The sequence below is a fragment of the Bison bison genome, unplaced genomic scaffold (genome assembly GCF_000754665.1).
Source record: "Bison bison bison isolate TAMUID 2011002044 unplaced genomic scaffold, Bison_UMD1.0 scf7180017864453, whole genome shotgun sequence".
Taxonomy (NCBI): Eukaryota; Metazoa; Chordata; class Mammalia; order Artiodactyla; family Bovidae; genus Bison; species Bison bison.
Genome location: NW_011495015.1, coordinates 297750 through 323619, shown reverse-complemented (window position 1 = coordinate 323619; position 25870 = coordinate 297750). Strand labels below are relative to the sequence as shown.

The window sequence follows — 25870 nt, the reverse complement described above, 5'->3', positions numbered from 1 at the left end:
TGCCACATGCCAGGCTTCCCTGTCCATCATCAACTCCTGCAGCTTGCTCAAACTCATGTCCCATCGAGTCAGTGATACCATCCAACCATCTCATCCTCTGTCCCCTTCTCCTGCCCTCAATCTTTCCCAGCATCAGGGTCTTTTCCAGTGAGTCAGTTCTTCTCATCTGGTGGCCAAAGTATTGGAGCTTCAGCTTCAACATCAGTCCTTCCAATGAATATTCAGGATTGATTTCCTTTAGGATGGACTGATTTGATCTCCTTGCAGGCCAAGGGACTCTCAGGAATCTTCTTCAACATCACGGTTCAAAAACATCAGTTCTTCGGCGCTCAGCTTTCTTTATGGACCAACTCTCACGTCTATACATGGCTGCTGGAAAAACTATAGTGACTAGGCAGAACTTTGTTGGCAAAGTAATGTCTCTGCTTTTTAATATGCTGTCTAGATTGGTCATAGCTTTTCTTCCAAGGAGCAGACGTCTTTTAATTTCATGGCTGCATTTACTCTTCTCCCCTGAGGAGAGTTCATTTCCTGTTTCCTGTGACCTGTTCCTCCTGAGATGCCCAGAGCTGGGACTGCCTTTCGGGGCATCCCCACCTGTTTCTTTCTCCTCATCTTCATATCTCTGCCTTCTCCTTGTATCATGGAGTAGCCTAGCCGTTCAAGTGTTTACTCAGCATTACTGATTTTCTGCTGTACCAACTATGCTTTTCATGGCTGCCAGTATGAACATTCATTTTGTATTCATTTCTTTTTATTGAAATCCTGCTTGTACTTTTTTACTGTAAAATGGCTTTCGTGTTTTTAATCTTTTTTTTCTTATTCTTCCAACTCATATTCATTAAGTTTCTTAACATTCACGGTGAAATGTCGGTCAGAACATTGATCTGTTGAGCAGCCACATCTTTCTGGTGAGAGTGCGTTGTCTGCTGACCATGCTGCTTGCCAGCACTTCTGCTGCTGGTCTTTAGTGTCCACTCACCTTCTGGCAGGAACATTGCTGCCTTGAGTCTCTGTGTGGCTGGCACCAGTCTGGCATCCTGAATTGCTCTCCTTTTGTTTCTGTGTGTTCTTACAGTTCAGTTCTCATTGCTTGAGGTAATAAAAGCCTCAGTGCTTCTGTTCCTTTTGACCAGAGGAGCTAGACTCAGCATGCGCTACAGTACCCAGAACTCTTCTTCCTGCCACCCCATGTTGTCTGTGTGAGTATGACTGTGTGTGCGTTTGTGCACATGTGTGTGCATGTGCATATAGAACCCACGCAGGTGCGTGTGATTCAGTGCTAAAGTGGGCCTGAAGCAAGTTGATTAGTATTTTGTTTGCATTGGTTAGAGATTCACTAGTGTTGGGTCAGTACTGTCTTGATTTGGTCCTTGTAAAAATCCAGAATTCAAAATAGGGTTTTCTCTCTGTATCCATTGCCCACCTGAGTATTCAGACTTTGTGGGGGAAAAAGAAGAGGGGGGAGTAAAATTCAGTCCAATTAATTACGGACTTGAAGCTAAGTGGAGGAGTTTGCAGGGGTGCAGCAGCTGTTTGCAAAGATAGCTTTGATGGTGTTTCCCACCCAGTGTGTCTCCTACCCCTCCTCAAGAGGAAGCCTGGTCCCTCCTCTGTCAGGCTGGCCTGGCTCTGTGCTGGGGATTGATGGAATGTGGAACGTGTATGTGGGATCTTACTATTTATTGCTTACTTTTTTTTTTAAACTTAATATATCCTGAACATCTTTCTGAGCCAGTTGGTAGTATTCAGCTGCATGATTTTAAACAGTTGCCCAGTGTTTTATTGTATGTCTGTACCCTAACTGCCATAGCCTCCTTCTCCTATAAGATGCCCTGCTTTAGTAGTGATAGTGATGTTCCTCAGGACTCATCTCTTGATGTATAGCCCCTGAGTACAGGGGTTTGGTTGTGCCTGCTTGATGATCAGCCAGGAGCTGGGCCCTTTATCTCCCCACCATGGTGCAGCTCTGCCCATTTCTGTGTACTCATCCACGAGATTCTTGTTTTTGCTTTGCTCTTTGGGGCAGGAGTTGCCGAGTTCTCTGTTTATTGGTCTTATCAGGTCTTCATTAACTGTTGAATGAAAAGCTAACACTGTTAAGGGATTTTATACGGAATTTATTAATGAAACTGCCACGACTTTTTTTTTTAGTAGCTTACCAGATACTTCATTCAATGGGACTATACTTCACAGATTTAGATAAGGGTAAGAAGGTGTAATCAAGGGTAAGAAGAATGAGTCCAGGGTTGAGTTGTATATGGCAACTAGGACAGACGGAAGTGAAGGTTGATGGGGTTGTAGGCAAGCAGGAAGGGCTTTCTGCCATGTAGATGATGTTAAGTGAAGGGGTGGACAAGTCCAGACACAGGTATTCTCTCTCCCAGGTGTGCCCTGGAGTCTTTTGGTTCAGCAGCTCAGCCACAGAAGGGCCCCTGTGAGAGGGAGTTGTCCCAGCTGACGTGTCCAGAGGCCAGTGTCAGCAGGCTGACGTACGTGTCTGAGCAGGAGAGCATTAGTCCCTCCATGGCCTCACGTCGTGTCCTTGATGACCGCAAGGTAAGCACTTCTGTCACTTCTTTACTCACACTTACCTCTGAAGTCTTACTGCTATAAGACTCAGACTTGAATTCAGGGCTGACTAATTTTGGTTTCTCTTTTTCCTTTAAAGTAAGTGCACGTGCGTGCATGCCCACATATTTTGCTCAGACAGCTACTTGTGCTGGGTTGGCACTGCAGGTACACATATTTAGTGTCTGCCCTCAAAAAGCTCTCAGTCTGGTGGAGCACACGAAGACACGCTGTGCAGTGAAGTGCAGTGTGGGAGCTTCAGGAGGTAACGGACAGCCTCAGCTGGTAGCGTGTCCAGCAGAGCTCGATGAGGCCTACCTGGAGTCAGGTGTGGGGAAGAGGGAATCACAGAACACACCTGCATTTGATTCATGGCCACACTGAATTGTATATGTGGTGAGAGGAAGGCAGGCCAGGCCACGATGTCGTAGATGTAAAATTTGGGCGTTTGAGACATTTAATTACTAAACAAAACTACTTGTTTCTGGTTCTGTAATTGGTAAAAACAGGGAATGTGGTGGTGGTGGTTTAGTAGACTGCCAGGCTCCTCTGTCCATGGGATTCTCCAGGCAAGAATACTGGAGCGGGTTGCCAAAAAACAATGAATGCAGATTTTCTAACTCTTAACCCTGCTTTTCACGGCTACAGAAACTACTACCCTTATAGCCTGTTGTTTTTTTTTTAAGAGTCGTGATGTCATGTAGATCTCTGCTCTTTGAGAGTATATCAGCATGGTTTGCATTTGTAATATTCATTTTATCTGTGGGTAATTTCTGAACATTTTCTGTCACGTAGAGTGATATCACCAGTGAGTTGAGCACCACAATTATCCGGGCCAGTCCAGTTCCAGCTCAGGAGCCGGCTGCGGATAAGTTAGGAGAAAAAAGTCCATTTCAAAGTAGAGGAAAAGGAGCATTATCGTATATTATCCAGAAGAACTTGGACACAGAAAAAGTGACTGAAACGACTTCTCTGAGCAGCAGACCTGAAGATGTAAAACTGGACTTTAGCTCCAGTAGACTGCCTTCCTCCAAGAGTGAAGATCGGTCACAGACCAGTGCGACGGGTTTGACCTCAGACCGTGGTGACCTGGAGCAGGTCAGCCTAGCTCTGCGGAGTGAATCCAGCCTCCACCCAGCCACACTGGCCATACCGTGCCTCCCCGTGTCCCGCCAGGCACCTGTGCTCGACGGTGGGCACGTGACTCCTAGAGACACATCAGCTACTGACAGTGAATTCAGTGGCCAGGGTCCTTACCGGACGTCTGTCCCTTCTGTCCCCAGCACTGAGGGCTGCGGCCCTGCACCCATAAGGCAGCACATGCCCCTCACAGGTCCTGCAGTCTCAGTGCACTATCCCCTCCCCGTGGCTCCGTGTGCCCAGCCGCACTCTGGGGCACTGCCTGCAGCCAGCAGTGCCACCGTGCCTCGCTGCCGGGCCTGTGGTGCCACCGCCTGTGGGCTTTCCTGTGGGCTCCCAGGAAGCTGTCACCCTGCCGTTGTGGGAGAGCATGTCCAGCACTCAGTGACTGCAGGCCTCTGCCTGGGACAGGATATCGGCTCAGGGTTGATGGCCTCCTCTTCCCTTTGTAACCTGTACTCTGACACCCTCAGTCAGAACCTTCTGAATGCAGCCAAAGTGCTTCCTGTGCAGTCTCTCCATCCAGACTGTGGAATTGAGCCATGGGATTCAGCAGTGGTGTCAGGACTTGGTAAGACCCTTTTACTCTGATGCTGCTTATTGTTGGTTGCTGTTATTTAAAGGTTGAATTATTTTCTCAATTAGGACCTTGAAACTGATTTGTTTCAAGGAAGTAATGATTAGAGTGAATTTCATGTGAGCTTTTTTCTTTATCCTGAATTTGGAACACGACCATATTTCTGTGCAAGGGTCCCTGAGTAGCCCTGCTGCTGCTAAGTCGCTTCAGTCGTATCCGACTCTGTGCGACCCCATAGACGGCAGCCCACTAGGCTCCTCTGTCCCTGGGATTCTCCAGGCAAGATCACTGGAGTGGGTTGCCATTTCCTTCTCCAATGCGTGAAAGTGAAGTCGCTCAGTCGTGCCCGACTCTTAGCGACCGCATGGATGCGGCCTACCAGGCTCCTCCATCCATGGGATTTTCCAGGCAAGAGTACTGGAGTGGGGTGCGATTGCCTTCTCCTGAGTAGCCCTAGAAAAATGTAAAAACTCAGGTAAATCTACTGTCTTTGTCTCTCTGGTTCTGTCTCAGGCTCTGAGCTTGGAGTTCTTTTATTATTTTAATTAAGTTGGGTGTGGTTTTGACTCTGCTTTTTCTCTTTCCTGGGTTTTGACTCTGCTTTTTCTCTTTCCAGGGAGAGTAAGTGTGCCCGAGGAATTAAAGTTTCCTCATGCTTGCTGTGTTGGCATTGCTTCACAAACTTACCTCAGTGTCCTGAACCCCGCTGACCGCTGGCTGCAGGTCAGCATCGGGGTTCTCAGTGTCAGTGTTGACGGTGAAAAGGTGAGCTCCCTGTGTCTTTCTCCTGATTGAGTGGTCACCTTAAGGTTGATCTGGACTTCTTTCCCTACCTCTCCCTTGATGAAGGGAGCTTGTCCCCACCCTGCACTTGACACAGAGGTGTTGTAAGGTGTCTTTATCTTGGTTCTTTTGTTGTAGTACTTCTGATGAAAGTGAAACCTGAGTTTGTTTCTGATATTACCAGGTGTTCCTGTTTATTTATTAACCATGATACTTCATTGTCACTTGTTTATAAAATCATGTAAATGTGCTTTTTGTGCTATCCTTTAAATCCCTGACTGGAGCTCTGAGTTCTGGTCTCTGCTGGTTTTGTTCAATGTGATTGAATATAAATTGCTGCATTTATCCAAAAAACCAAAACAAAACCCCTAAAAGAAACAAGTTACTGTTGGGACCCTATACCTGCTTTTGTTAAGTGAATTTATCTGAATGTGTTCTTACATGATCTTCTTTTTTTTTTTTAATATCTATTTGTTTATTTACTTGGCTGTGTCAGGTCTCCTAACTTGGAATCTTCATTGCATCATGTGGACTCAGTTTCAACACATGAGTTTAGTTGCTTTGAGGCATGTGGGAGCCTAGTTCCTTGACCAGGGATCAAACCCACATGCCTCATATTGCAAGGCAGGCACTCAACCAGTGAACCACCAGGGAGGTCCTTAACATGACCATTTGAAATGCCTGGAAACACAGTTTCAACATGAGAATAGGAGTCTCTCACATGATCCATCACAGCCACTGACTTCTAGACTCTAGACCCTGTGGGCTTCAGCAAGTGGGGAGGATGGGAAGCACTGTCAGCAGCTCCTCACAGACAGATGTTGGTGGGCGGGTTTACTCTTTCCTCTTAGCTCCTAGTGATGACCTTGATTTACCTAATTAATAAGACTGTACTCTCTCTCTTTTTTCCCCGACTCTTCCCCTCTGATCCTGAGGGCAGAGGAAAACAAGTGGCTGGAGAAAGGGTTGAGGGTGAGAGGTGGTGAGAGTGGAGGAGCATGTAGGAGGGAATGTTGTCTCTGGAAGTGGGAGTAAAGAAGATTCTCATTTAGGGTGAGGAGGGAGGGGTTTGAATGAGTCAGAGTCGTAAACTTGGAGGCCTGACAAGGAACCTTGGAAATGAGTCTGCACACAGCTGCAGAGACCAGGTACCAGGTAACGTCCAGGGTGAGAGGTGGGTCCTAGGGTGATGTCCAGGGCTGAAAGTGCTGCCATTTCCAGCACCCTTTCAAAGAAAGTGGAGGTAAGAATAACTTGAAGTCCTTATGGGAGTTCCCTGGCGGTCCTGTAGTTAGTATTTCGCATTTTCATTGCCTCAGCCTGGGTTTAGTCCTTGGTTGGAAAAGGTCCCACGAGCCATGTGACATAGCCAAAAAAAGAAAAAAAACGTCCTGATAAATTTGACTGGTTTTATTTTTCCAGATATCGAATTGTGAGACATAGGTGTTTTTGTAGAGCTAACGTGTAGATTTGGTAGTTTGACTCTGAAAACAGATCTTAAGCTCATTGTTTTTTCCTCCTGATTTTCAGTGTGAAGTTATTTCTTAACAGACCACATGTCTCTTCTTTTTAAGGTGGATTTTTCAGCTTATCCTTGTTTAGTTTTCAAGAATAGAGTCATCATAAGACCTCATGCCACAGAAGAGATTAAAGTGCTCTTCATACCGTCTGATCCTGGGATCTTCCGATGTATATTCAGTGTTGCTTCTTGGCCATTCTCAGCCGACGCAGAGACTGTGGCACAGGCGGAAGCCCTGGCCAGCAGGGTTGTCCTCACTGCCATTGCTGAGACTCCCATGATCGAGGTGACTCTCTGTGAGCGGGTCTTTGTCACACCTGGGATTTTAATGAGGCTGTGTAAACTTTAGAAGTAATATTTGGGTAAAATGAATTTGTGGATGACTGCCAGAAAGTTACAATCAAGCTAAACATTGGCTCTTAATATCTTCTTATTCCAAAATTTAAAATTATTTCTGGGAATTCCCTGGTGGTCCAGTGGTCAGGACTCTGTACTACCGCTGTCAAGGGCATGGGTTCAGTCCCTGGTCAGTGAACTCAGGTCCCACAAGCTGCAGAGCACTGCCAAAAACAAGACACTTGAAATTATTTCTGTTGTTTTATAGAAGCACAGGTATACTTGGTAAGAAGTGTGTAAACAAAGTACAACATTAAACCCAGTTTTCCGGCTGGTTTCCATTCTGTAGTTTGATGTGTGGAGATAAAGCACCACATTCAGATTCTTTCCTCCAGTTTTTTTTCCATACCTGAAAACGTTCCTATTCTACAATCTCCCCTTTTCTGGAAGTGAAAGAAATTAGGTCTAGCCCAGTTGGGACAATGAAGTGCCTTCTGGATAGGAGGCTCCTTAGAACAGTGGCTCTTTACCCTGGACATTGAAATAACTGGGGGTTTTAGGTGCACCCTAATACCTGGTCCCACCCACATCAGCTAATCAGAATCATGGGAGGGGGAGGACGTGGCCAAGTAGCAGTGATTTCTAAACCTCACCGGATGATTACAGACTGTAGCATTAGTTAACACGTGTGGCTGCACATGCAGTGTCTTATTGGTTGTGAGTAGAATCAGAACTAGCACCCTGAACACGATTTGGGAACCAGCGAGGGGGTGGGCTGGGTGCAGAGCAGGATGAGCAGAACATACTTCCCGGTGATAGAGACTGAAGGGCCTGCGGTGGAACCTGACGTGAGTTTAGCCACCCTCACTGGGTCTCTGAACTGCTCCCACTGCACCCATTTTATTCTTTGACTCAGAGAAGCTCTAACTGTGCTTCTGTTTCGAGGTGAGGTATGGGTGGGATTCCCCGAGGAGACTGATGAGGACCTTGTGGGCCTCCTTTCTTGCATGCACATGCTTTTCTTTGTCCTCCCTGGGGCTGTGCTTACTGCCTGGGCTTAGCAGTTTACTTGTCCATGGTGTGGAGAAGGAAGTAGAGTTTGTGGAAGTTCTGTTATTACAACTCTTAGTGATCTTTATATTATGCTTAAGTGGCATTGTATGAATTTTTCAATCAGCTGTGCCATGCTTGTTCCAGGGTAGGGACTCTCAGCTTTGGCACCATTGCCATGTCTGACTGGGTGGTGGTTATGTGGTGGAGGCTGTCATGTACAGTGTGGGGATCTTAGCAGAGCCCTGGTCTCTGCTCACTGGGTGTCAGTAGCATCTGCTTTCCCTCAGTTGTGATGACTTTACCAAATTACCCCTATTTGAGACAGTGTCATTGACTTTCTGTGTTTCAGTACATTCCACTGACCAGGCTTTTGAACCTGTCCTTAAACAGACTACATTTTTAAAAATTTTTATTTAAAAAACTTTATTTTTTATTGAAGGATAATTGCTTTACAGAATTTTGTTGTTTTCTATCGAATCTCAACATGAATCAGCCATAGGTATACATAAATCCCTTCCCTTTTGAACCTCCCTCCCATCTCCCTCCTCACCTCATCCCTCTAGGTTGATACAGAGCTCCTGTTTGAGTTTCCTGAGCCACAGCAAATTCCTGTTGGCTATCTATTTTACATATGGTAATGTGAGTTTCCATGTTACTCTTTCCATACATCTTACCCTCTCCTCCCCTCTCCACATGTCCATAAGTCTGTTCTCCATCTGTTTCTCTATTGCTGCCCTGTAAATAAATTCTTCAGTACCGTTTTTCTAGATTCCATATATATGTGTTAGGATACGATATTTATCTTTCTTTTACTTACTTCACTCTGTATAATAGGTTCTAGTTTCATCCACCTCATCAGAACTGAGTCAAATGTGTTCCTTTTTATGGCTGAGTATTATTCCATTGTGTATATGTACCACTTCTTTATCCTTTCATCTGTCGATGGACATCTAGGTTGCTTCCATGTTCTAGCTATTATAAATAGTGCTGCAATGAACAATGATATACATGTGTCCTTTTAAGTTTTGGTTTCCTCAGGGTATATGCCTGGGAGTGGGATTGCTGAGTCATATGGTGGTTTTATTCCTAGCTTTTTAAGGAATCTTCATACCATCTTCCATTAGTGGCTGTATCAATTTACATTCCCACCAACAGTTCAAGAGCTTTTCTCCACACCCTCTCCAGCATTTAGTGTTGGTAGACGTTTTGATGATGGCCATTCTGACCAGTGTGAGGTGATATCTCACTGTAGTTTTGATTTGCATTTCTCTATTAATGAGTGATGTTGAGCATCTTTTCATGTGTTTGTTAGCCATCTGTATGTCTTCTTTGGAGAAATGCCCGTTTAGGTCTTTTTCCCACTTTTTGATTGGGTTGTTTGTTTTTCTGGTATTGAGTTGCATGAGTTGCTTGTATATTTTGGAAATTAATCCTTTGTCAGTTGTTTCATTTACTATTATTTTCTCGCATTCTGAGGGTTGTCTCTTCACCTTGATTAAAGTTTCCTTTGCTGTGCAAAAGCTTTTAAGTTTCATTAGGTCCCACTTGTTTACTTTTGTTTTTATTTCCATTACTCTAGGATGTGGGTCATAGAGGATCTTGCTTTGATTTATGTCACTGAGTGTTCTGCCTATGTTTTTATGTAAGAGTTTTAAATTCTGGTTTTACATTCAGGCTACATTTTTGTAGCAGAAACAAAAACTAAGTAGTATTTGAGGCTGTCATGTTTTGACAGGCTCGTGTAAGTCACACTTAGTGGCGTGGTCTGCTCCTTGGAGTCACATGACTCACTTGAAGAAACAGTGATGGCTGTGTCCCAGCCCTAGAGACTGCGATTTCACTGGTCTGGGGTGTCATTTGAGCTCTGAGTCCAGCGCACAGACAAGCCTGGGGACTTCAGTGTAAGGGGTGGTTCAGCCTTAGCCCAGTGGAGCAGAGCCTTCCAGGAGGAGTAGTTGGACCTGAAGGTGCAGGAGGATATGATGGGGGAGCAATGTCCCCACGAGAGATGGTTCAGGGACTTCACACAGAGGCTGCATCTGTGAGACTGCTCAGTAACCTTCCTGACTTGTTAGAGGCTGTCCCAGGTGGCTGTAGCGAACATGACATTTTATGTGTACGTGCTTTTATTCTGGCTCTTTGTGGCCGCTTGCTGACATGTGTTCCCTGAGGAAACATGTGAGTGCCTGTTGTTGCTGACGTGCTGTCATTAGATTGTGAACTGTTTGCTTCCTTCGTGGATGTAAAGTTCCAGTTTTGACTCCTGTTTGTGTTGACTGTGGTGTTGAGCGTCGTTTCTTATGTCTGTTAGCTGTCCTGGCCTCCTCTTCTCTGAACTGCCTATTCATATTTCTTGCCCATTTTTATTTATTTTTGAATGTCTTTATAAATTTTTGTAGATGTTCTTTGTATTCTGGAGTATAAATCCTTGTCAGTAGTTATGCTTTGTGATTATTTTCTCCCATTTCTTGGTTCTTCAACACTATGGACTTTATCCCCCGTTTCGTTGTGCTGAAATTTTCAGTATAACCTAGTTAGCCAAGAACCTATCTCCCACACATAAAACAAGGCTTGATTTTTGTTTCCCCCAGAAAAGTAACCCTTGGAAAATTGCTTCAAATTCACTTCTTGAGGGTCAGGGTTAGCTTTCCTGTGACCATGTGAATGGATGTCTGTGTGGAATGCTCAATAAAGTCACTTGATAGAACTAGTTTTTAAAAAAAGTGGGGGAGACTGAGAAATTGAAGCAGATCCAGGGATTATTCCTGGTGCTTTGTAAATGTTGGATGTTATACATTTACCTTTTAAATTCCACTCTTAAGAAGCAGTGTGGTTAAGTGGTCAGGTTAGAGGTCTGGAGTATCACATGCAGAATCAGCCAGGGCAGCCTCCTGTGTTCTGTGAAGGAGGACTTCTCTTGGAACCGTGTCCAGTGATGGCATCGCTCAGAGATTTGAGGAGTGCCGTGGGTTCAGTGTGGATGCACATGGAGACTTGGCTTTGTGGGCACGTGAAGGCAGCACTACATCCATGGTAGTGAAGAGCCTAAGGGCTTGACTAGCAGTCTTCTCAAAGCAGCCTCAGCTTACCTGTAACTTTGTTCTGTGTAGTATATTTGGGTACATGGACTACATTAAAAAAATTTTTTTTTTTGGTAGAAAATAGCAATTGTAAAGTAGCCCTTGGAATTTCAGGTAAGCTTACTGTTAATACTGACTATTTGTGGCTAGAAGGGCAGTGATATAAACTGTCATATTTAGTAATATAGTGTTTCTATAAATCCCTTTTCCCCCCATAATTAGGTAGAAACAGAAAAGAAAGGTGTTCTTGATTTTGGCGACTTGACTTACGGAAGCTGGAAAGCTCTACCTCTAAAACTGGTGAACAAGACACATGCCAACATCCCCATCAGACTCATTATCAGTGCTGTAAGTACGCTGCTCATGAGGGATCTTTCACAGAGTTTCGTGGACAAGTGTTGTAGGTACAGCTGGTAGCATCCTTGGCTGACTTCTGTCAAGAATGTCAGTGTTTTTGTTAAGGCTCTGTGAACAGATGTAGCCTCCCACCAGCACGACACCATTGGCTCTGCTGAAGTAGCCCCTCCCGTTTCTGACAGAATGCTGTGGCCTGGCGCTGCTTCACCTTTTCCAAGGAGCCCATCCACGCAGCTCTGAGAGCATTGCCTTATGCCCATGCAATCGCGCAGCTGGCTGCCCCATCAGTGATCAACCACATGATGCCTGCCAGTGACGACGGACAGGTAACTGGGAGGTGGAGGGACTGGTTTAGAATTAAGAAGGAAGTCAAGTTCCAAACTACTTTTCTTTCACTATATATGCAAAAGTTTTTTTATTTTACAGGATCCAGAATTTCTGGTAATTTGGGTTCTTTTCCATAGTCCAAAGAAACAGATCACTTCTTCAGGTATCATGTTTACGTTTTATGGTATTTGCTTTACTCTGTAGCTAAATAAACTAGCAAGTTGAGGCTTATTTCTTCCATCAGTGAATGTGTCAGATGTTCCCTGTAATTTGTCAGTATTTTATGATGTTTTAAAATTGGGCAGACAGCATGCTATTTTGGGTCAAACCCATCCAAATATGGGTAACCTAAGCATGTACCACTGAAGACCTTTTGGGATCTTTTCTCTTAACTGATGTTATCTCATCTGTCAGATATTTTCTTCCTTTTTCTCCTCCACTCATTTCCGTTTCTTTCTGAGTTCGTTAAAAAGTCATTTCACTTAAGATTTTTTTGTACCCCCAAGGGCATAGTGTTGGACCATGTGTGGCATTTAGGATTAAATAACTGTTGTCTGAACTAAAAGAATGACCTTTTATAGAGATTCTAGACTCAGCAGAAGAATTTTTGGCAAGAGTCGATATAGAAGTTGATAGTCCAAACCCGACACCAGTCATTAAAAGCATCAGTCTTCGAGCAAGAACAGGAATTGCCCGCATCCATGCCCCGAAAGACCTCCAGGTACCCTGGGCTCCTCCCTTTGCTGTTATCATATGTCCACGTTGATTCCATGCTAAGTATGATATTTAAAAAATGCCTGCTTTATTCCGTCCCCTAGACTCTGCACTTGTTTGCCAGTGTGGCTTCCTCAGCAAGGCAGTACTTACCTCTGAAAAATGCTGGGAATATTGATGTCCACCTGGATATCAAGGTAAGAATTTGCATTGGAGATGGTAGCTTATTCTCTTGGACTGAGATGATCAGTGACCCCCTCGGGTTCTGAAGGTTGCTGTCTGCCAACCTTGTCTGGGGCTGGGGAGGTGGTGGGATCAGGAGGAAGAATCAGAGCTAGTGTTGCCCGAGCATAAGGCAGATGACAAAGAACTTCAGCTGGGGTGCTTCACATTGTACACACAAGAACTAAGCCCCAGATTAGTTCCCTGAAGACATGTTACGCTGTAGCTGGTGGGGTGGAGGACAGGATCCACGTGTGTAGATGTCACTTATGATATGTTTGGGTGTGTGAGGGAGTGTTCGCAGTCAGGAAGTAAGGATGGGCGGGGCTCTGGTGGACAAGGAGGAGGGAAGATGTATGGTCATCAGTGGGAGACAAGGGCATGGATGCGTGAAACCTGTGACTTATTACATCAACATTTAGATCCCAGATCAAGGAAGTCACTTTTCAGTGGACCCAGAGAAACTATTCCTTAAACCTGGAGAAGAGCATGAAGTTATAGTTTCATTTTCTCCAAAGGATCCCATGGGCTGTGAGGAAAGGTAATGTAAAGCTGTTCACCATGGCGAGTTTGTGCTCTAGTCTGTGGCTAGGAGGACAGAGAACATGCTTCACTTCCTGTGGCAGACAGCATAGCTCTTTCCTTTTGCCACAGACCTTCTTTCTCTTCACTGAAAATCTTGTAAACCAACTGACTAGAAATCACTATTTTCAAATATATTTGAAAGTATTACCGTGTTTCTCACTAACCTCTCCTCTCCAAGGACACCATCCGTTGACCTTGTCAGTTGTTAGAGATATTTCCCCACTCCTCCTCCAAATCCTGAGTGAACATCACCATACACTGGTCAGAGCATCCTTGTCTCCGGCTTGTGAACTTGCCTGGTACATATAGCTTAGCCCAGCCCCCTCCTGCCTGGGTAGAATCTCCACCCAGAGGCTTTCCTCAGCCCTACCCGGATTCCTCGCCTGTGAACTCCTTTCCTCTGCACTCAGGCACGTGCCTGTCTCCTTCCCCACTGGCTTCCTCCTCTGGGACATCAGCTCTGAGGAAGGGCGTGCATTGTGTCCTCAGCATCCAGCTCAGGCTCTTGGATAAAGGAAGCGGGTAGGACAGTAGTTGCTGAAAGAACTGAGTTCTGAACACTGAACTTAGATGGTTTTCTTTGCTAGGATCTTGAAAATATTCGTGCAGCCATTTGGCCCTCAGTATGAAGTGATGTTAAAAGGTGAAATAGTTTCTTCGGGAAATAGGCCTCTGGCACCTGAATCTCTCACCTCAGATATTCCTTCGATTTTATCCAACAAGCAGTTTCTGGCCTGGGGAGGTGTCCCCCTCGGTAGAACACAGTGAGTATGCACAGCAGCTGTCATCACCGACTGCTATCCTTCGCTGTCTCCATGACGACCATGTTCACGTTCTTAGAACTGAAATAAAACTATCATATTCAGTATTCATCCTACCATGAATTCATATCATTTTTCATGTTTTTAAAATACAAGCCAAAAAAATTAGGTTTCAGTTTTCTTAAGCTCTTTGGTGAATTCTCTGCTGATGACCAAACTTAGGCAGCTACAAGTATCTTGGTTCCTTCTCTGGAAAGCACTGGGGGCCAGTGGGAAGAAGGAACAGCGACGTTGCCTCTTAGAGGCCTTTACGGTCCAGCTGGTGAAGGGTGGTTTTCCGTGGGCAGCTCTAGTGAAAGCACTCTCAGCTAGACTCCTGCATTGTCCTGCATGGCCCTGGGTTTTAGGACCATCCTCCCCAGCGGCTCCTGTGCCCATGCAGCCAGTCCATCTCTGAACATTGCACTTGGTTTTAATTGGCTTTGTTTTCATGAAAAAAATTTTTTTCTGCAAGTCTTTTCCAGGCAGAGTACCTGTGGAAGGCTTTTCTTGGGTGTGCTAATAACCAGAGGTCTTGGTTTTACTCTGAGGTTAATTAAACTCAGCAGCATTTCCTTTTTAATACAAGGTACATAAGGCATAGACCATAGCTTAGATAATTTAACTGTTAATTTTCAAAATTTGTGTAAAATAGAGATTTATTCACGTATTTTCTCTTCTCCAGTGAAGAGAGAATGCATGTATTTGCAGAGGCTGGAGGATTTTCATATTGCCAGCCAGCTGCAGTGCTACTTGCATTGTAAGTTTTTTAAAAGTTAGGTTAATTGCAGTATGCTGTTTAAAAGACTACTTTATGCAGATGAACCTTTTAAAGTAAAAAATCTGTACAACGTGCTTAGGACCCTTGTTTGCATGCAAGGTAGGTTTTGGAGCTAAGCATGGTCTTGACTAAATGAAATAGTTCATCTGTATTTTCTGATGACTATTGTGTAAAACAGATAATTCCTACACATAGAGTGTGGATAATAAGGACAGCTAAGGAGCTGTAACAGGAGAGATGAAACTGAAAGTCCTCTCCAATGTGGTGAGTCTTGAGTGCACATTCTCAGAAATGCGGAGTTCCAGGACTGTGGACCGCCACTCACGTGGCTTAGGCAGTCCGTCTGCCTCAATGCATTGCAGTCGGTTTTAACTGGTTTTGCTTTTATGATTGTAGCAGCATCCATGGAAGAAAACCACATTTTAAATGTGCCATTGTTTCTAGGCTTCAGAAACTAGCTTTAAGAAACAATTCTGCGTCTACAGCCCAGCATTTACGCCTGCTTGTCAGAGGACAAGACCAGGACTGCTTTCAGGTTTGTGGAATACACGGCTCTGTTCTGTGTCACATCCTTTTATGTTCAGGCTGTCTTGCGTTCTTCATCCTTGAAGAGTCTGTGTTACTGGCATGTTTTGTTTGTGCTGCTGCTCTGTCTTATGCAGAGGTTGTTTTTGAATTGTAGCTGCAGCACACTTTTGGCTCAGAAGAGCGATTGACCAGTAACTGTGAGGTCAGGATTCGTCCAAAAGAAGACATTTATATCTCCGTGTTATTTGCACCTACTCGCCTGTCTTGTATGTTGGCCAAACTCGAAATTAAACAACTTGGAGTTCGATCACAACCAGGTGTTAAGTTCACGGTAAGATAATTCTAACTGCTATTTTTTCTCCCATGGAGTTTATGATGTAACTATTGGTTAAATATTGGTAAATAATATGTACTCTTTTTTAAGTCAAAATATGTGATTGGTTACCTAGATTTACAGACAGATTAGAGAGTAATTATATACCTTGTAGAATTGTCCATTTTAAAAGCAGCCACCATAGTAATCCTGTAAAATAGGTCTTGTCTATTTCATTTCAATTTGAACTTCTCAGGAACCCATTGTTTGGTTAAGTCCAGATTGAACTATTTTAAGTTGTTGATTTTCCAAGTAACATTTCTTCTTTCAGTTCAGCAGGGTGTCTCCTGACATTACTTGTTAGACTCTGTTCTGTACACTAGGGATACACAGACAGGACTTTTCTGTGTTGTTTCTTCCCAGCATAATTTCAGAAGATTTCAAGTCATTTCTTTAGCTAGATTCAGGGCGTTAAGAGAGAAAAGTGATAAACCCTGGAGGGGAGGAAAGAGGAACAAGGGAGTCGGATGAAATCTAAGCTCTATGAAAGCAGCTCAGAACTGAGCAGCTACTTGGCAGTGGAGCTGGGACTGCAAAGCTGGTCTTTGCCCTGGTGTCACAGAGGAAATGTGGAAAAGTCACAAGATTAACACCACCTAAAGGTTTTTTTTAAAAAGAATAGATACTTTTGGCAAATCTAACTATATTGGATGCTGGAGGTGGACACATGCTCTGTGGAGTTCTTCATGTGGCCTCATGAGCTGTGATGTGCTGAACAGCCTGTAGAGTGGTGGTTCTCAGCCACCAGGGCACACTTGGTGGTTTCTGGAGACATTTGTGGTTTTCACAGTTAGACTTTTGGTACCTGATGAGTGGAGGCCAGGGGTGTGGCCAGACACTCCCACAGTGCACAGGGCACCCCACATCAGATGGCCCAGCCCAGGGACCACTGTGCCAAGGTTGAGGAGTCTGCTCTAGTTGGGTTTTTAGTTTAGTTTAGTTTTGGCTGTGTAGGCTTGAGGGATCTTAGTTCCCTCAGTGATCGAACCCGGTCCCCCAGCAGTGGCAGCACAGAGTCCTAACCACGGGACCACCAGGGAAGTCCCTGAGAAGCCTGCTCTAGAGCAGATTTCTGGTTGAATCTTTGGGTCTGTGAGCATTACTCAGATTTCATTTTATTTAATCTTTCTTCATCTTTTAACCTTTTAGTCAATAGTCATTTGTGACTTCTTAGACTTTGAAAATACAGGAAGAATACTCATATTGAGTGTTTTCAAAAGCTGATTCTCCTTGTTGTTTTCTAGCTTCTTATGTAAGATTTACTGGCAAGTTTCTATGGGAAAAGAAAAATTAGAAATATTTTTGGCTCTTGGAACCAACAGAGCTCACCGTGGATGAGGTGGACTTTGCAGGAGTTCAGATCTGAAGCCCTTTAAATGCTGTTAATTTTTACTACAAGGCAGGCAATACTGAGTTTTCATCAGCCTGAGTTTAATTTTTCAAAATGTTATTGTATTTAATACATAACAACTTGAAATAAGCTACTGATGTTTTCAAGTTTGCAAAGGATTCTTTGGAATTTATTTTAATAATAAGGAATGAAAGAGCATATTTAATGGAGTGCATTTAAAGAGTTTGAAAAGTTTGTATCCTTGCAGGGTACCTGTTTCCTGCACTCCTCTTTATAGAGTCTGTTCTGTGACTCCTGTTTCCTGGTGGTACTACACCCCTGGGAGCCCCATGGCTCAGAGTGCTTGGTCTACCCTGGAGCCTCCACTCTGCACCCCCATGGCCAGGCTGGTTGTCCCCTGAGGCCCATTTGAGTTCTGGCTTCTCTTTGGCACACTCCTGATTCTGCTGGACCAAAAGTTAATAAGAGTATATGCTCATAGATTTTTCTCCCCCCAAAACTTTTCATGTTGGAAATTTAAAATTACTGGAAATGTGAAAGAATTACTTGGCAAACATTCACATACACTTTCCCTTAGATTCTGCACTTAACATTGTGCTGTATTTCTTCTATCACATATTTAACCATCTTATCAATTTATCTTTTTTATGCATTTCAAGATAAATTTAAATATCAGTGTCTTTCATGCTGAACACTTCTTAAGCAAGCATATCAATACTAATCTTATTTTTCCTTTGTCATCTAAGCTTGGTTTCTGTAACAGTGAGAAATAATTATTCTTGGGATATGGGAAGGTAAATAATTTTGCACCTCTTTGGTTTGTTTTTCTCTTAAAGCAGAGTCTTTACTATAGATAAGGGCTTGATTGGCAGTGAGGTAACTATTAGCCAAAGTACACAAAGATGAATAATTTTAATTTTAGTAAATCCGTCTCATTGTCTTCTCTGACTATAATTTGATCTTCTGTTTTCTGCTTACATAAAAATAATTCTAGATGTTTGTATTCTGTTTTTAGATACCTTTGTCTGGATATGGAGGCACAAGTAACCTCATTTTGGAAGATGTTAAAAAATTATCTGACAGTTACATGGTAACAGTGAATGACTTAGTGCCTGGCCAGGAAAGTAGAATTGTTATTTCTGTCCGTAACACTGGCTCTCGAGCAGCTTTTGTTAAAGCTGTAGGTTTTAAGGATTCTCAGAAAAAAGTTTTGCTGGATCCTAAAGTATTAAGGATTTTTCCAGACAAATTTGTGCTGAAGGAAAGAACACAGGAAGTAAGTATGAAAGTATCTGCACTAAAAATACGAGCTCATTTTTAGGTTAAAGTAAAAATTATATATTTTATGGCTAAAGCTAACACCTTTTTGAAAGGAATATAGGATCTTATCTGATCTTGGAGGTGCTGTTTATGTGCATCAGTGTCTGCAGCCACTGTTTGTGTTCCTGTGACATTTATTCAGAGTGAAATATTTAATATTCACTCCTGATTTTTTTCTTGGCATCAGGATGTTACTATAATATATAATCCATCAGACAGAGAAAGCAGTTGTAAAACCACCACAGAACTGTCAACTATATACTTTTTTGGTGGAGATGAAATTTCACGTCAGCAGTATCGAAGGTGGGTTACTTACCTTACACCATGACGGGGAGCATTCATGGAAGTATTGAAGGCTTAACACTGGTTGGGATTTGTAATTTATGGAAGATGTTTTACTACTTATTAGTGAACTGGCAGATGAACAGTTTTGGTAAAATTTGTGTGACCGATAAGCTACCTGTAGGAGAGATACAGGTAGAAATAGCTCGTCTCCAGGTTTCCTTGCACTGAGTGTCCTTTTCTAAACATATATAGTGGCTTCTGCTCCTTTGTTCAGATAGGACCTTGGACTTCATCCTTGGACCATCTTGGTAATGATGGCAGATCAGTTTCTGAAAAGATTTAAAAACTACTGGAAGAAAGTATATTGTGTAAACACACCTGACGTGGAACATTTCTGAGAGTGTTGAGAATTATTTGAATGGATCAAGCTGTATTTTAGACATTGTAGGGTGTTTAATTACTTAAAACTTGTGCTTCTAAAAAAATTTAGTACACCAATTTAAATGTAGTTTTATATGCTGGCATGTTGTCAAATTTATATTTAGGTCTAAGTATGATTTAGACTTACTTATGAGTTGAAATCAGAGTTCTTATGTCACAAAATCTTTTTCCTTGCCTAAAGCTGAGTATGCGTTGAGTGGATGGAGGTCATGCCAATTCATGGTTCACGGGAAGTTACTGCCTCCCGGGAGGGTGGTGTGTGTGGGGGCCAGTCTCGCTTTCTTCCAGTGCGTTGTGTTGTGCTGTGTTTTCTGCTGATACACAGTTCAGGAAACTGTACTGTCAGTCTGTGGAGGACTATTAGAATGTTTAAACAAGCATTTAGTATTGAGTTAGTACGTAATAATAACACAGACCAAATGTGAAGGGTTCAACTTGGAATGTGGTTTTGTCTCTCAGTTGAGTATTTTAGATATAGAAACTGACATTTGGAGAAATTAGATCACAGTTTTTTTGTTTTTTCCCTTTCTCCCTATTGAAGTATAGAAATCAGTGTACTGCTCTATAAATCCTTTTTGCCATTAATTTATGGTAATGAGATTTCTTTTGTTTGTGAACTCAGTTTTGTAGAGAAATTCACTTTTCAGTTCTGTCACCTCAAAAGTCTCTAGAACAAGTCAGACAGACTGACAGAATTACATGGCAATTTAAATGTTTTCTTTTGATGCATTATTTGTATCATATTCTTGGTGTGTTTTTTCCTGAGACAAATTTCTAACTGACCAAATTATCACAAATATTGTAAATGCATGACTTGAAAAGAATCTAATTTTTCTTCTTTCTGCTCTTCTGTCAGAGAGTTGTTGTTTTAATGTGTTTACCTGAAAATGATGATGTATATATGCCACCATGTATAGCTTTTAAGGGAATGTCCAAAACAAGTTTTCAGTTTAAAATTACGTATATTGTGAACTAAGGCATAATATCTATTTTTCTAATGCACCATGATGTCAGTGGGATTTGCCAGTCATTGCCAGATGCATGGATAAAATCTAATGAAGGTTTTTTGTCTGTAAAACGCCTTTGAATAAAATCTCTACTGACAGAGCTGTGCTGCACATGCCGGAGGTGAGAGAGCGGGTCCTGCCCAGTCTGAGTGTGCTGCACAGCATCGACTTTGCAGAAGCATTTCAGGACGAGCTGCTTGTAACTGAAGGTGGGAATTTTCGTGTATTTTATTTTATTTTAAATTTATTTTCTTATTTGGCTATGTTGGGTCTTAGTTGCAGTGTGTATGATCTTTTGTTGCAGTGTACGGGTTCTCTAGTTATGGCTCCAGGGCATGCGGGCTTAGTTGCTCTACAGCATGTGGAATCTTCATTTCCTAACCAGGGATCGAACCTGCATCCCCTGCATTGCAAGGTGGATTCTTAACCATCAGACCATCGGGGGAGTCCCTCAATATATTTTAGATCTTCTGGGTCCAGTGATATGATATAAGGAAGAAGTGTGTTGGTTTAGGTGTGATGTCAGGCTGAATTAGTCACAGCTCTGCTGTATGACTTCGGACAGATTACATCACTGAAATTCAGTTTCCTTAGCTATAAAATGAGAGGAATAATATTTGTATTGTCTGCACAGAGTTCTTGTGAACTCTTGTGAGTTCAGATAAGAGAGCTTTGCCTTGTAAATGTTAGATATTAATATGTTATTGCACTTAGTGTTTGGGTGGACTTGTGGGCAGAGAATGGTCATGATTAAACTCAAGTTATTACTGCTTAAGGTTTCATGATTTCACACTTATGCTCATTTTGAGATTTCTCTGCTCTTGTGCTGGGTGTGCAGTTTTTGGAGGATGTGATTGTGGTTGAGTGACTCTAATCTAGATATTTAGACCTGTTTGAGCTGAACAGTTCAAGTGTTTAGTGGTATTTATTACTCATACAAAATATAAGAAAGGAGACATGTAAATTATGTAAAAATACATGTACAGATTTTCATCACAGTGTTCATTATAGGAAGAAGTTAGAAGTAACCTAAATGTCCAAGAATAGAGGATTGTTTAATCTTGCAAAAGAATATTTTTAAGCCATTCAGACAATATGATTCTATATTAAGTGACATGAAAAGCTCCTCATTTATTAAGAAAAACGTTATTTTTAAATTTTGCATGTAAGATCTCCATATGGTAAAAATAATATTTTATTTATAGTTAAGTGGGTAAAATGGCAGGAGTATACACACCAAAATACTAAGAATGGTTATAATCTGGTGGTAGAATTTCAGGCAGTATTGTCTTTTCCCCCAACTTCATTTTCTAGTTTTTTAATGATAACACTTTATCATACTCTTTCTGAAGTGGGAAATGATAAGGAAAAAGGGTATTTATTCCTGTGTAGAGGTGACAGAGAGTAGTGTATGACCTTTCGGGCAGATTGGGAGTCTAGATCATCTGCTTCAAGGGTGGGTTAGTTACAAAGAGTGGAAAGATTGAAAACAGCTGGAAAGAGTCTCAGATTTGGAGCTGAACCTCACTTCATAGCCCCACCTCTGCCAAGTCGGCTCCTCCAAGCTTCACCTTGCGTGTCCCTCCTCAGAGGAAGGAAGAAGCCATGTGGCAGGGCTAATCTGACTGTGCCCTGGACGCCATGGTGTAGCAGTAGTGAGTCCCGATGAGAACAGGGTCACGTGTACAGCTCTCGGCTCAGCCACAGGACTGATTGGGTGGACTTGGTGGGTGGGGAGTACAGGGCATGGTTACAGGGCTGGAACATGCATGCAGCCTGGCCTCTGGGGTCTAAAAGACCAAGGAGGACAGGTGGAGAAGTGCGGCAGGAAAGTTCTAACAGACCCTTTGTAGGGCTCAGGGGCCTGAAGAAGGGTGCCCTGCTGAGAGAGCAGGGAGGGGTTGTGAGGAAGAGAGGATGTGCACCATGGTGCCTGGGGAGGTGTGTTCTGGCAGAGGGAGCTGGTGTGCAAGCATTTGGAAGGGGATGTGTTAAAGGTCATGCTGACAAGCCCAGCCAAGCGCTCAGGTAACCTGCTGAGCCCCCCTGCATTGGGGCTGAGTGGGGGCTTCAGGTGGGTGGGTTCTCAGGCACCAGGCTGTACCCCAGGGTGTACTGGCCTCCTGGAGGTGCTGTGCACGCTGCCCAGGTGGAGGGGGAAGGCAGCCCAATTGGTTTTGTGTTAATTGGTATAGTGGAGCCCCATGAGAATGTTGCAATTGAACTTTTTACATGATTATTTTGAAAAACATTTGTTTGAGCATATTACTGTGACAAGCATTCATAGTGGTCTTTTGCAAAATGTGTAATGATTGTGGCAAATAATTTCACAATTAAGCTTTTATAGTCAAGATATCTTAATATAAATCTCAATTTATACTTCTGTGTTCTTTCTGAAGTTTCATTTTAAAAATATATAATTCTTAATATTTAATTTCTATGTAAAATTCAGGCATGTTCTCTGAAAATTTCTCATTATGTGTGCATTCATTCAGGCGGGTTTATCTCTAGATAAACTGTCTGATCAGTCTAAATACATGCAGTTACCGCCTGGTTTCTGGATTTGCTGAGGTTAAGTGTCTGTGAGGTGGTCTCTCAGATCCATGCTTCAGATGCTGCATTCTGGAGTTGAGGTGATGCTGCCTCTGAGCACTGCAGAAACCTAGCAGGGTAATTTATGTCAGGGGTCAGGACGCTTGTTGTTATGTTACAGTAGGGGAAGACTGCAGTTCAGGGTGGGAAAGGAAGTGACCACAGTTCACCGTTAAGCACTGGTGCCGCTGTCACTCAAGTCCAGGGCAGAACCTGGGCTGCAAGTCATTGATGCTGATCTGTAGGGTCAAAATCGGAATGTCACCTGACCCCAACTAAGAAAGTACAAGAATATATGTAAATGGTGTGATTGTGTGAAGATTCATGTATTTCACACATTATTTTCTGTTTCAGTGTATGACCTTCCCCAGCAGCCCAATGATGTCCAGCTCTTTTATGGAAACATGCGTAAAATCATACTTTCAGTAATTGGAGAATTTAGAGATTCCATTTCCAGCAGAGAATTTCTTCCACCTTCTGCCAAACCTAGCTTGGAATTCAAAAGGTAAAACTAACAAAACATCTTTCGCCAGATTTCAAGATTATTTAATTCATAGTAGAGCTGATCCTTTCCCTTACACTTTGTGCTTTTTGTCTTGAAATGTTTATTTCAGCTTTATTTTTAAATTGAAATAATTCCAAACTTACAGAAAAGTTTAAAAATAGTATAGAGAACTTCCATACGCTGTCTGTACAGAAATTCCTGGTTGATGACATTTTATTATTTTCCTTTATGTATAAGTGGCTTTCTCTGAACAAGGTATTTAGGAGTGAGTAGCAGGCATGATGACCAGTCAGCCCTGAATTTGCTGCAAATTAACCCCCTCATAGCCATGGCAGACCTGTCAAGGTTAGGATACTGACGTGATCCAGGACCACCATCTGGTCCGTGGATTCCCCATGTACCTGCCAGTTCCCCAGTGGTGCCCTGTGTAGCTAAGGCAAACAACAGAAAGGACACTGCCTCTTTCCACTTCCTCTTTGGTCCAGAATCTGAGATTACATGTGTGTTTGGTTATCTTGTCCCTTTATTCCCTTTCAATAAAGAGAGTTCTTTGGTCTTCTTTTCACGCCTGAGAAAACACAGGGTTGTTTAGCAAGTAAGATCTACAGAGTCAAAGGCGTTATCCAGAGTGAATCTTTGGTGCTGACTTGGGATGAAACAAGGAGAACCTGGGACTGCCCACGGTCCCCTTGGCAGTATCAGCTCTCCCCTCTAGCTTAGGTTTAACACCACATCCATAAGTTCTGGATTGATATGTGACACAGGAGGGAACTATTTTGATCATGAAAAGTATCTCATACTTTGATAATTATGTAACCTGTGTGAAGCTTTTCAAACAGCTATGCCACATAAATTAGTAAGTTTCATATTTCTTTACCACGGACAATGGGAGACAGACCAGGTGCTGCCTGTGTCAGGCCTATTGTAGGTAAGGACCTGAGTCCATTTGCTATGGGATCTGGCGTTTGCAAGATGACAGGTGATTTGACCAAGCCATCTTTCTTTATTTCTCCTGGGCTTTCCTGGTAAAAGGGGAAAAGTAGGCTATTGGCCAGGGACCTTGCTTTTCTTACAGAGTGCAGGCCAATTACTTAATGAAATAGTCTTTAATTTCAGTGTCAACTTCAGGACACGCAGAGTGATGCTATTTGTTTCTCAGCGTAGTGTCTCTGGTGCTGAGCAGTGCTGGTTGTCCCATTACTGGGAAGATTCTTGCCAAGTTTCTTTACTGTAAGGTTAGTTAATAAATATCTTGAAGGAGTGTTGGAGTAAGTGACTTAAAAATGGTAGATGATCTTGTACCTTGCCAGACTTAGTGTGCCCAGTGAGGATGGATGGCTTCCTGACCCATGTTATATTCCTATCTCGGCTGCTGACTGGCGATTTTCTGATCTCACCTTTCTTTCTCCATTCTGCAGTTATCTTTCCATTCTGAGGAAGGAGTGTCTTTTTCCCTCTTATTCACGTGCTTCAGGGTGGACTTAGATTCAGGACCAGTCCCCTTGTCACTATTTGGTTCCCTGAGCTGCTCCCTGGTCCTGTGCCCATAGCACCTGTGGGCACCTCCTTATCCACAGACTCATCCTTCACTTCCTCTACAACCTGGAAACCTGCGTTGTGCCTGGATGCGGGCAGCAATGTGCTCATAGTTGTTAGTATTATTAGCATTGTGAAGCCAGTTATCATTATTCACTTAAAGATACACGAAGAGTTTTGTTGTTTTTCTTAAATTCTTAATATTGGGCATTTTTGTAGTAAATCTTATAAGATACTTCAGATTGCATGCAGAAGTTAAAGCAGGGAAGAAATTGTTGTGTATTCTAATTAAAGATTAGTAATATTTAACCTGGCTTCCCTGGTGACTCAGTGGTAAAGAATCTGCCTGCCAATTCAGGAGACCCCAGAGATGGGGGTTTGATCCCTAGGTCTGGAAGATTCTCTGGAGAAGGAAAGAGCAGCCCACTCCAGTATTCTTGCCTGGGAAGTCCAACTGACAGAGGAGCCTGGTGGGCTACAGTTACAGTCCATGGCATTGCAAAAAGTTGGACATGACAGAGTGACTAAGCACTTACACACACACAATATTTAACCTATACTGTACTTTATGTTTTATACATTACTTTAAGAATACCCAATGGTAAGGATTTTTATTTGCTGAAAAATATACAGTATATAATGCACTTGTAGTTTTATCTGTTTTCAGATTTATGGGTAATTAATACAAAAATATGACACAATCTGCTTTTTATCGTTTTTAATCTCCTCTCTCTCTCTCTCTCTCTAGTGAATCTGGCAGTTGTGGGGCACATGGTGGTAACATTTCTTTGGATGTTTTGCCAGTGAAGGGTCCTCAGGGTTCTCCCCTTCTTTCACAAGCTGTTCCCCCACCTCAGGATAACTCGGCCTCAGAGGAAGTGTGGGCTGTCCACCCTGAGCACCTGGTCTTGGTTGCTCCTTCATGTGAGTGTGTCCCCAACGCCAGGACAAAAATCTGTCTGGGGCCCTGGCTGTCCCTGCTCTGTGCACACAGCTCTTGTAGGGAAGACCAGAATATTGTCCTAACATGAGGCCACGGACCCCAGGCCAAGCTCCCATGAACAGACCCTTCCTCCTGCCACCCCTC

General features: G+C 43.0%; 1 protein-coding gene across 2 annotated transcripts in view; it reads left to right on the top strand.

The window, feature by feature from the left end:
• The window catches only part of CEP192 (centrosomal protein 192kDa), a 75633-nt gene that overhangs the window by 29722 nt on the left and 20041 nt on the right, over positions 1–25870 (top strand). For both annotated transcript variants that reach the window (XM_010859040.1, XM_010859039.1), the window contains 18 exons: positions 2388–2559; positions 3367–4282; positions 4905–5053; positions 6646–6876; positions 11282–11407; positions 11599–11742; positions 11843–11906; positions 12325–12464; positions 12562–12654; positions 13102–13220; positions 13852–14028; positions 15290–15380; positions 15528–15704; positions 18113–18373; positions 18605–18720; positions 20250–20359; positions 23097–23247; positions 25532–25707. In XM_010859040.1, coding sequence (XP_010857342.1) covers positions 2388–2559; positions 3367–4282; positions 4905–5053; positions 6646–6876; positions 11282–11407; positions 11599–11742; positions 11843–11906; positions 12325–12464; positions 12562–12654; positions 13102–13220; positions 13852–14028; positions 15290–15380; positions 15528–15704; positions 18113–18373; positions 18605–18720; positions 20250–20359; positions 23097–23247; positions 25532–25707 — 3413 coding nt within the window. The remainder of the gene's footprint in view (positions 1–2387; positions 2560–3366; positions 4283–4904; positions 5054–6645; positions 6877–11281; positions 11408–11598; positions 11743–11842; positions 11907–12324; positions 12465–12561; positions 12655–13101; positions 13221–13851; positions 14029–15289; positions 15381–15527; positions 15705–18112; positions 18374–18604; positions 18721–20249; positions 20360–23096; positions 23248–25531; positions 25708–25870) is intronic.